Source organism: Schistocerca cancellata, chromosome 10, assembly GCF_023864275.1.
Source record: "Schistocerca cancellata isolate TAMUIC-IGC-003103 chromosome 10, iqSchCanc2.1, whole genome shotgun sequence".
Taxonomy (NCBI): domain Eukaryota; kingdom Metazoa; phylum Arthropoda; class Insecta; order Orthoptera; family Acrididae; genus Schistocerca; species Schistocerca cancellata.
In genome coordinates this window covers 154,337,312-154,349,156 of record NC_064635.1, presented here as the reverse complement: position 1 = coordinate 154,349,156, position 11,845 = coordinate 154,337,312, and the positions used below count along the sequence as shown (strand labels likewise).

The following is an 11,845-nucleotide window of genomic DNA, read 5'->3' as shown; positions in this document are numbered from 1 at the left end:
AATACTTGACTTTAATCCACATTTGTAGAACATCGCTCTTGATGATACATTAATAGAATCTCAATATCACTTGAATACGGCGCCTTGCTAGGTCGTAGCAAATGTAGCTGAAGGCTATGCTAACTATCGTCTCGGCAAATGAGAGCGTAATTCTCAGTGAACCATGGCTGGCAACGTCGGCTGTACAACTGGGGGGAGTGTTAGTACGTCTCTCTAGACCTGTCGTGTGGCGGCGCTCGGTCTGCCATCACTGACAGTGGCGACACGCGGGTCCGTCGTATACTAGCGGACCGCGGCCGATTTAAAAGCTACCACCTAGCAAGTGTGGTGTCTGGCGGTGACACCACAGTATCATTTACTATCCTACCTCTTTCATTTTTTCGTTTGAATGCCATAGCACTGACCTGGAGTTTATGTCTGCACAAATGACCAAGTTTTTGTGAATCGAATATTGTACCACATTAGTAATCAGTTGCGTATATGGATGAATGTCGTTTGTGTATAAAGCGAGGATATGACCCATTTTGTATGTCCCCATGTAAGTTCCACTGTGACTAAGTGCTTATTACTAAATTGGCTTACTTTGGTTACAATTACATTTCTGTTTAATACAATGATAGCTGCCATTGTAGTGAAGTCGCCGGTCACTCAAAGTACAGGGTTATTACAAATGATTGAAGCGATTTCACAGCTCTACGATAACTTTATTATTTGAGATATTTTCACAATGCTTTGCACACACATACAAAAACTGAAAAAGTTTTTTAGGCATTCACAAATGTTCGATATGTGCCCCTTTAGTGATTCGGCAGACATCAAGCCGATAATCAAGTTCCTCCCACACTCGGCGCAGCATGTCCCCATCAATGAGTTCGAAAGCATCGTTGATGCGAGCTCGCAGTTCTGGCACGTTTCTTGGTAGAGGAGGTTTAAACACTGAATCTTTCACATAACCCCACAGAAAGAAATCGCATGGGGTTAAGTCGGGAGAGCGTGGAGGCCATGACATGAATTGCTGATCATGATCTCCACCACGACCGATCCGTCGGTTTTCCAATCTCCTGTTTAAGAAATGCCGAACATCATGATGGAAGTGCGGTGGAGCACCATCCTGTTGAAAGATGAAGTCGGCACTGTCGGTCTCCAGTTGTGGTATGAGCCAATTTTCCAGCATGTCCAGATACACGTGTCCTGTAACGTTTTTTTCGCAGAAGAAAAAGGGGCCGTAAACTTTAAACCGTGAGATTGCACAAAACACGTTAACTTTTGGTGAATTGCGAATTTGCTGCCCGAATGCGTGAGGATTCTCTACCGCCCAGATTCGCACATTGTGTCTGTTCACTTCACCATTAAGAAAAAATGTTGCTTCATCACTGAAAACAAGTTTCCCACTGAACGCATCCTCTTCCATGAGCTGTTGCAACCGCGCCGAAAATTCAAAGCGTTTGACTTTGTCATCGGGTGTCAGGGCTTGTAGCAATTGTAAACGGTAAGGCTTATGCTTTATCCTTTTCCGTAAGATTTTCCAAACCGTCGGCTGTCCCTGCTTGCTTTATTCGTCGACTTCCGCAGGCTACGCGTGAAACTTGCCCGCACGCGTTCAACCGTTTCTTCAGTCACTGCTGGCCGACCCGTTGATTTCCCCTTACAGAGGCATCCAGAAGCTTTAAACTGCGCATACCATCGCCGAATAGAGTTAGCAGTTGGTAGATCTCTGTTGAACTTCGTCCTGAAGCATCGTTGCACTGTCATGACTGACTGATGTGAGTGCATTTCAAGCACGACGTACGCTTTCTCGGCTCCTGTCGCCATTTTGTCTCACTGCGCTCTCTAGCGCTCTGGCGGCAGAAACCTGAAGTGCGGCTTCAGCCGAACAAAACTTTGAGTTTTTCTACGTATCTGTAGTGTGTCGTGACCATATGTCAATGAATGGAGCTACAGTGAATTTATGAAATCGCTTCAATCATTTGTAATAGCCCTGTATATTCTACCATGAGCACGAACTAAATCTTTGTAAATTATCTCTAGATTTAACTTCTCAGAAGAACGTAAGAACACCTTTTTCAACAGTTGTTCTAATGCCATCGCATCAGTAGGTATATTTTCTGATCGCAAAAGTATCCTATCCGTCCGTTCTGTTGTTGGATAACATATTTTATCGCCCTGCGGATGCGTTAGCCTAATAAGCAATCTCTGTGCTGTCTGTAGGTTCTCCTTGTTTTCCATCCTAGTTAATTGTAGATTTTCCTCTAATTTGTTGTAATCTATCATACGGTAAGAAGGGGGCATTTCAACCTGTGTACTTTTACTTACACTTAATTTAGACTGGGACTGATCGAACTTAGGTTTAGTTGAAGTCACTGTACACGTAATTGTATCTTGTGCTCTCACCTCCTCTGAACCTGTCTGTAATTAACCCCCTGATTCAAATTCAACAGGCTTAACACTTCCCTTGCACTTCGTTGTATCATATTTATATTTAAATTCATTTTTAGATGGGTCTGCTACAAATTTATTTTCATTTGCAGATGTTCTATGTGTTAAATGTTCACTAAAATTATTGGATGTGCATTGTAACTGATTAGTCTGTTCTGAACTTGCAATGTCATGATCATGAAAATGATTGTCCGTAATATTATTTTTAAGATTGCTTATAGCCCTGCATTCATAAGTAGATAGATTCTCCTCTATAATTTCAACTTTATTATTATTATTATTATTATTATTAGTCGTAAAGCTCCCAACATGGAAGACGCTAAGTAAAGATGGTTCACTTCTGGAGCTTCTTATTCTTCTTGTTTGCCCACCAGGTCTTCATTCTTTGCGAGAATTCAGCTTTTCTTTCTTCGCTCCATTTTGTTCCAGTTCTCGGCGCTTTTGTCTCTGGTTTGACCTCCCATTTGTCAACTTTAAGTTTGAAATTGTTTCTTTTGTTCATGTCTTCAGTAGTAATGTTGGCTAATTCCAGATCTTTCTTTACATTTTTGATCCATTCTCCTCCATTAACAAGGGATGCTACGTATCTTACTATTCTTTTTGTAAGTCTGTGATCGGGAAGTCTCATTATGTGGCCATAGAATTTTAGACGCCTCTTCCTCATGTCTATCTCTATGTTAGAATATTCTTCAATTTTAGAATTTTTCTGTAATCTATACCCCTCTTTGGTCCATCTTGGTCCCAGAATTTTCCTAATGATTTTCCTTTCCTCTTTCTTCAGGTTTTCCATATCTGTTTTTCTTTTAAGTGTCAAGGTTTCGCTGGCATATAGCATTATTGGTTTAATTACCGACTTATAATGTTTAATTTTTGTATTTATAGATAGACATTTTTTATTGTAAATGTTTTGGACCAGCCCTAGACCCCTACGAGCTTTTAATATTCTTTCTTGTTGTGAGTATTTTTCAGAAATTATCTCTCCTAAATATTTAAAGTATGGTACCCTCTTAATTTCTCCATATTTGGTTTGTAACTTAGAAATTTCTAGATTTGTTGTTGTAAACACCGTTTTCTCAAAAGATATTTGTAGGCCAACTTTTCCTGCACACTCTTTTAAGGTTTCTATCTGTTTGACTGCCATTTCACTAGAATCTGCCATTATTGCAAGATCGTCTGCGTAGGCTAAGTAGGGGATTTGTAGGTCATCTTTTTTGGTTCCCAGTGATATTGGTTTCCAGTACTTTTCTTTTTTGAGCTCTTTTTTCCCATTCTGCCATTTCAACTTTATTTATATAACTCAACTCTGGCAATGCCCACTCGAAAAACTTGTGTTTTTAAATTACGTGCAACAATATAATCAATAGCGCCCTGCATGGTCATATCATCTATGTAATCTGTAACTTCAAAACATTTTGACTGAATTTCATCTGTTGAAGATGTAAGTGCAGTAGTGTCCACCTCATGCAATGGTTTATGCTCCTTTTGTTGTTTCCATACAGTGGCTCTTCGCCAGGAACGCGTCCTCGTAGAAGGTGATTTATATTTCTTTTTACATTCCTGAGTTGTACTCTCAGTCAAATTTTTGTGTATTTCGTCCTGTTCGTTCATTGAATAGATGTTCTGACAGAAAAAACTGATTATGGCACAAACGGTAACTACTAAAATGGCCCACAGCAGCATCTATTTGGCGCATATACATCTGCTTGTATGTCGGACAGTCAGGACCTCCTGCTTTATAACATACACGATTTCTCAGTTTGCGTGGGATGCAACCTGCTTTTCTCTCTGTTTCAGGACAATCAGCTTTTCTGTGCCCCTTCACACCACAACTGATACATACAGGTTGTCTTTCTGTACAAAATTTAGTGGGATCACTTAGATTCATAGCATACAGCTCGTCTAAGAAGTCCGCATCAGAAACGGTATTTGTCTTTTATCTGTGACGGTTTTTTTTTTTTCAATTAATTTTTTACAATCTTTCTTTGATTCAGTTTCCGCAATGGTTCTGATAGACTTGATTTTAAGTTTACCTTCTCGGGGATTAATATTACTTGTTAATATGTTCCTCACATCCTTTGTGCCTTGTTTGGTTGTTGACCTAATAAACAAAGTAGTCTCCTGCTTTTCTTTGACTTGGTCAATCTTTATTCGTGGACTTACTTTTTTGGCTCCGACTACTGCTGCATAGGAAGGAAGAATTGGTCTGTGTTCTGCATTTCTTAACTTGTCATTTTCAGTTTTAAGTTTATCATTTTCCCTTTGTAGGTCTTCGATACGCTGCTTTGCGTCTGGCGCATTTGCACCTGCCAGCCAATTCTTGTCTTAGTCTATCATTTTCTTCCTTCAAGATGTCTATTTGTCCTTCCAATTGTGCTTGTCTCAAGGCCTCAAGTGATTCGACATTGCTGGCAGCTTGTAGTCCGTTTAACGTATCTACCTGCGGTTGTAGTCTCGTGTTTTCCCTTTCAAACACGGTCATTTGTCCCTCAAGATTGGCTTGATAGAAGGCAAGTGGAAATAGCTCGTTTCTTGTAATTCCTATAATTCCTTGACCAACATGTTTCCCTTTCAATTCATTTGATATTTTCGTAATTATTGAGTCTATTAGGGCTAATTTCTCAGTTGCAGATATTAGTGGTTCGTCTTCCATTTCAGAAATTTGCGAGCTCTTACGTGGTAGCTTAGGCTTCGTTCCCATTACTGCAAGGGATGAAGACTCTTGGCTGCTACATTTCGCTCCAGTACTCCTTGTCGCCGCCACTCTTCTGGTAAAGTCGAAGGATAGCGACAACTTGATCAGTCGTACTACTCAGGACGTGGTACACAAATCGAACTATCCCTCTGGTACTTAAATAGAACTTCGTTAGTGGTACACCAATCGAATTAACCTACTTTTGCACAAAACACTGGAAAAACAACACACGCAAGGTACTTTTATCACTTCTAACAGCCCTTTAGCACTAAAATGATATTTCGTAAGAAAGGGAAGTTCACAACATTGCCAAATTAAATTGTGGAGACTTTAACCTCTTACTAACAAAGTGGCACAGACAAACTTGACTTCTTAGCACTACCTATCACAGAATCACACAAAAGTCACTCGTTTGCACCAATGTAATCTCACAAGGGAGATCACTTCTGATGACGCCTTCAGACGGACATATACCCCGAATTACCGTGTTATATGCGAGAGAAACACAAAGTGAAACCCAACAGCGGCCATGTTGGATAAGCGTGTCTTCATAGGTACAGCGAGAGTCCGCCGTTGAGGCGCGGCCGCCGGGAAGAGCACCGTTCAAAACTTGATACAAATAGTTTCATAGTTACATTCGCATATATCATCTGTCTATATGGCCCTGCATCATTTACTAAGCAGTGCCATGAGACAGCTGAGCTGTAAATACAGTAATGATATACAACAGAATGTTTGCCTTCTACCAAAGGGCGAGTATCGACTCTACCCCAGCGTTGCCACCACAGGAAGCGGTCTCGGAAAAACTACCCCCACACCGTCACCATTTTGCGGGGGTACGGACCCTCTATATCCTCAGTGGAGCACACTAAGCCACCAGGCGTCAGGACTCGCGGCCTGCCGTCCGGTGCCCACGGGGAACTGCGGGGAGGTGATGCTGCCTTAGCGGCTGCTTACAACGTGCATCAGCCGGCGCACGTGTCCCCGGCCATACCTTGCGGTCAGCAGGTTCCACAGCACTTGGCTCAGGCTAGCCAGGCTTTGCCCATCGTCGAGCCCTGAATTTTCCGGGTTCTTGGCCTAGAATCCGGTCACATCTTTGTCATCGCCGACCCACGAATCGTTGTCCGAATCATTGCTTCTGGCCTCTGGAGTCGTGTCGGGGTCATGGGGCCTTCCAGCCCTTTCCCTGGCGAGTTCCACGGCTCTCCGCTGCAAGTATTGTTCTAATGTCTGTGCAGAGATCGCAGAGGCAAGAGTGTTGAGCACACTCCAGTGCTCTCGGCTCCGGAGTAACGCCCTGATGTCTCTGTTAGGGGTCAGTTCGCCTTCCCGTACGTCAGCAAATTATGGGCAAACCCACAGAGTGTGTTCTGGGGATCCTTTCTCGCCACAGTCGCAGACTGTAGTTTCTCGTTTGCATGTCCTACACAAATAGGTTGGAAACAGCCCATGTCCCGTCAAGACGTGCACCAGTCCCTGTGAGGGTTTCAGAAACCAGAGTCTCATCCACACACTCACATTGGGGAATATGCTGTGCACGGGCCTGCTTGTGCAGAGGCGCATCCCACCTTTGCTGCCACTCAAGGAGCCAGTTCCAGACTTCAGAGTCGCTGTCTGCCAGACGGCCAAGGATGTTATTGACCGCTACTGGATTTCCCTTATGGAGCCAATACAGCGAACCCCTTTCCCTGACCAGCTGGTAAAGTGGGGGGATTGCTGAGATGTCAAATAGCGCATCGGCAGAAGTCATGCTGTAGGCTCCAGTAAGGCATATCTGCGCTAGGTGCTGTAACCTCCTTAACGCCGCCGCAGGCTTCCTCTTTCTCAATCTATGAGCCCACAAACTCGACCCGTGGGCCGTGATGGCGACAAGGATACTCGAGTGATACAGCCTCAGTGCTTCCACCAGCAGGTGGAACTGCTTGCTTGCAATACTGGCTATCTTTTGAAATAGGCCTTGGCTTTTGCGACACACAATTTCGATCTGCACAGAGAACAGTCTGGTTTCATTGAGATAGACTCCCAGATATCTCGTTATGCGTGTTCGCCCGATGACTCCGTTGTTGGCCCCGCCAGCGACTAGGAGTATAGTGTCCCGCGCTAAACGGCCGCGTGACAAGATGTATATTGTCTTCTCCGCAGACAGCCTTAGCTTCAATTTTGGGACCAATGCTGCAGTAATCAAGCAGGCACCGGTACAGGGCACAGGGCATTCCAACTTCATTGGGCTGTCAAACAGTGCCGGCCACCATAGGGTGTTGAAAGCCCCAATGATGTCAACGTACTTGCCTGTTGATGTGTCCACCATCATCATCATCTTTATAGTGTCGAGCGTACACAGGCCCCTCCTGAATCCATACTGGTCGGAACTTCGTCCGCTAACCACCCGGTATTGCTCCAGCCAGAGGCATGGGAGCTTCTCCTGGAGCTTGGCCATGGAGTTCATGAGACAGATGGGTCGGTATGACTTCGGCACTTCCGGATCCTTCTCCTCACCCTTTCGCAGAATGACCACTTCGGCCAACTTCCCCGACACTGGTAATCGTCCCTGACGTAAACACTCAATGTAGAGGTTTGTCAGGTGGGGGCAGATCTCCGCGCACAAAGCTTGGAGATCCTCGGCAGCGACTCCATCATGGCCTGTCGCTTTTTTACGCCGAAATTCAAGAAGTGCAACGGTAACTTCACATTCAGTGAATGGAGCAACTGGTGGCTCTTCAGCATACACCTCGTTGAGTTGCCGCCTAAGATTCCCATGTTCCTCATCCTCATCTTCTCTACTATCATCGGGAAATAAGGTGTTCATGAGGGGTTGGGCTGACTTGCCACTCACATGTGTGGCTGCCATCGATCTTCCTTTGGGTCGACAGGACTGTCGGTGACCGAACATTCAACGCTGCAATCTTGTACGGCGTGCCGCAGGGGTCAGCTGCCAGACTGTCGCGAACGATAGTCTGCCAACTCTCAGTCCATACCATGTGCAGTGTCAACTTAAACACCACCTTTGCCCACCTGGACCGCGCGACAGTGGCTTCACACATGTGATCACCAATGCTGCGCTGGTAGTGCCGCCGCACCCTTCTGAATTTGCGTCGGAGACGCTGCAGCTCAGGGTTCCAAGGTGCCGTAGGCGTTTTGCCTGTATGGGCCAACAGGACTGCGCCCCTTGCTACTGTCTGTATGGCCACCGTCAGATCCTCTGCAGCTTTGTCTACGTCCACAACACGATCCATTGGCCAATCTGCTACCATTAGATTTCCTCTTAGTCGATCCCAATCTGCCTTGCGCCAGTTGTATTTGACGATGCCGTTCACACGGTCTTGAGGAGGCTCCCCATCATAGGCTACAGTGAATGTGGTCAGATTGTGGTCAATTAGTGTCATTCCCGACCATACCTTCCAATTCTCCACACGGAGAAGCGCGTGTGCACTCTTGAGTGTCACTACAATGTTCGAGGTCGCCTCTCGGCGACCTTCATACGTTGATGGGAAGTTTGGTCGATTCAACACTTCAAGTCCGAGCTCGTAAATTGCTTCAGCGAGTCTCTCACCTCGCCTGGCAGTGCGTCGTGCGCCCAGAAGCTTGATGTCACTGTGCGATAGGGGTGACATGTCGTTTTCGTCCATTGTGCAAATGAGCAAGTCATAGCGGTAGAACCCAACCGGCTCTTTTAACTGATCAGTATATGGTCTCTCTCGGTGCCTGTACTGGAAGTACGTGTTCAGCACGGGGAAGGTGAAATTGCCAGTGTTTATCTCAGCTAACACCATGCATTGATTGCTTAGGTGCGCAACTTTGACTGCTCTGAAATATCGATTTAGCGCAACGGTTGCTGCCATATGGTGCTCTCTCTCAGCCAAGATCTGAGCTGTAGTAGGCATATATAGGATCTTTCCATGTCTAGAGTAGGGCTCTTGCAGACGTAGAATGTCTAGAGACTACTCCTCTGCACGGCATCGTACCTCATGCATCACTGCTTGCATTCGCGTGCAGTTCAGCTGTCCTATTTTAACCGATGCGAACATTACGAGTTTTCACGTTCCGGTCGGGAACAGGTGAGGCAGCAGCCGATAAGGAGCCTAAGACGAGAGGTTTTGTCTCCCATAGTCTGTCCTCTGGATTTTGCGCTGTGTGAGAATCTTGTAGTACTCACACTCTTTGCCTGGCGTTACACATGTTTGGTTTCACTTTTTGCACGGGATGCAGACCACTCGGTCCCCTGCCTTTCTGCAATTTTTACTCATATGGCCGGTTTTGCCACAGTGGCCGCACATTACTATACTCGGGTCCTGCTTGCAGAACCTCACTGAGTGATTCACATCCTGGCACTGTGTGCAGAACACCAAGTCCAGGTAGTCATCGACTGGCATGGACTCGAAGCCCATATACAGTCGTTTCTGCCTTAGGATAGCGACTCTGAGTCTGGGGCTTACTTCCACCACGAGATGCGCTGTCTGTTTGCCCCTTGGTCCAGTCCAGTTTTTTTTTTTTTTTTTTTTTTTTTCAGACGGTGGTCAGTCAGCAGGCACGTTAGCGAGTATGTTGGAATCGTCGCCCTCCGCCAACTTGCCTGCCACATTCCCACATCTGGTATCCATCTGTAGGTTTCCCTCCCCTTCTCTGACTGGTTCTATCTATTTTGCCACTCCTCCTGCAACATGATATCTATTTGCATGCTGGTATCACGTCTAGGGCTTTTCCCAGCAGTTGCTCTTGGAGCCTGGAACCCAGCGACCGAGCCAGCCACATCATGTCGAGTACAGTACAGCAAGGCTGCCTTCACTATGTTCAGGTCGAGCTGCATACATCCTGTTGATACTTGCAGGGCCTCTGTCGATCATCTGTAACAGAAATGGCCTTTGAGTTGCATCAATTATTCATTTGACATATCGGTGCTTCGTCTCATCTGCCCATGCAGCTGCACCATCTCTGCAAACAGAGAGACACAAGCCCTGATAGATTAGCCTTAAAGATTTTTTCTGCAGACCCCACTCAGTTCTAGTTACCGTCAGGAGGGAACCTGAGACAGCACTTAGTCTATTCTGGGTATTCGTCATGTGAGTTGTGAACCAGAGTCTTTCATCCAGAATTACACCGAGATATGTAAACTCTGCAACGAACTTGATATTTCCTCCCTCGAAAGAGATTGTTGGTGGTCTGTGACTGTCAAATCTGTCCTTGATGGTCATTGCAACCGTCTTTTGTTTGGATATCCCTAGCTTGTTTTCGGTGGTCCATCTGCTTACATCACCCAGCGCGGTTCTAGCTCTGTCCTCTGTTTCCTGCTCTGACCCTTAATGATAATTGCGAGGTTATCCGCATATGCCACTTCTGTCCATTGCTCGTCTTCTTTTTCAATTAGAATCTCATCAAAGACGAGGTTCCACAGGAATGGACGGCAAATGGAGCCTTGTGGGCAGCCCTTTGTGACCATTTTTTCTACACAGCCAGCCCTATTTTTGACCATGACCTTCCAGTTTTTAAAGTAATCCGCCATTAGGTCATACAGATTACGCAGGCACTGGATTGCTCTCAATCGCCTCATAACTCTAGGCCACCATAAGTTACCGAAGGCTCCTGCTATATCTACAAATATTGTTACCACATACTTCTCCTCACAATCCACACTACCCAACACTTGCCTAATAGCCATTTCTGTCGATGCACCTTTTCGAAAGCCGAAGTGGTTGTGGACCTTGATGTTTGATTCGTCATAACGTTTTTCGAGACGACTGACTACTAGCCTTTCTAGAGTTTTCCCTAAGATAGAGAGAAGGCATATTGGACGGTAGGATTTAGGCTTATCCCTAGGTTTGTCTTTTGATTTCAGCAATATGCAGACATTTCCCTCCTTCCACATGTCTGGGACTCTGGCCGTACCTTTCTGTAACACCCTGTATAAAACTTTTAGGAAACATTCCTCACACACAAAGAAAGAAAATACGTTATGTGGACATGTGTCCGGAAACGCTTACTTTCCATGTTAGAGCTCATTTTATTACTTCTCTCCAAATCACATTAATCATGGAATGGAAACACACAGTAACAGAACGTACCAGCGTGACTTCAAACACTTTGTTACAGGAAATGTTCAAAATGTCCTCCGTTAGCGAGGATACATGCATCCACCCTCCGTCGCATGGAATCCCTGATGCGCTGATGCATCCCTGGAGAATGGCGTATTGTATCACAGCCGTCCACAATACGAGCACGAAGAGTCTCTACATTTGGTACCGTGGTTGCGTAGACAAGAGCTTTCAAATGTCCTCATAAATGAAAGTCAAGAGGGTTGTGGTCAGGAGACCGTGGAGGCCATAGAATTGGTCCGCCTCTCCAATCCATCGGTCACCGAATCTGTTGTTGAGAAGCGTATGAACACTTTGACTGAAATGTGCAGGGACTCCATCGTGCATGAACCACATGTTGTGCCGTACTTGTAAAGGCACATGTTCTAGCAGCACAGGTAGAGTATCCCGTATGAAATCATGATAACGTGCTCCATTGAGCGTAAGTGGAAGAACATGGGGCCAAATCAAGACATCACCAACAATGCCTGCCCAAACGTTCACAGAAAATCTGTGTTGATGACGTGATTGCACAATTGCGTGCGGATTCTCGTCAGCCCACACATGTTGATTGTGAAAATTTACAATTTGATCACGTTGGAATAAAGCCTCATCTGTAAATAGAACATTTGCACTGAAATGAGGATTG

General features: G+C 45.3%; 1 protein-coding gene across 1 annotated transcript; it reads right to left on the bottom strand.

Moving 5' to 3' along the window:
- Positions 1 to 7,914: 7,914 nt before the first annotated feature.
- On the bottom strand, positions 7,915 to 8,901 carry LOC126106208 (uncharacterized). Its single transcript, XM_049912440.1, has one exon. It carries the CDS (start codon positions 8,899 to 8,901, stop codon positions 7,915 to 7,917), a length of 987 nt encoding a protein of 328 aa, XP_049768397.1.
- Between the last annotated feature and the right edge of the window lie 2,944 nt (positions 8,902 to 11,845).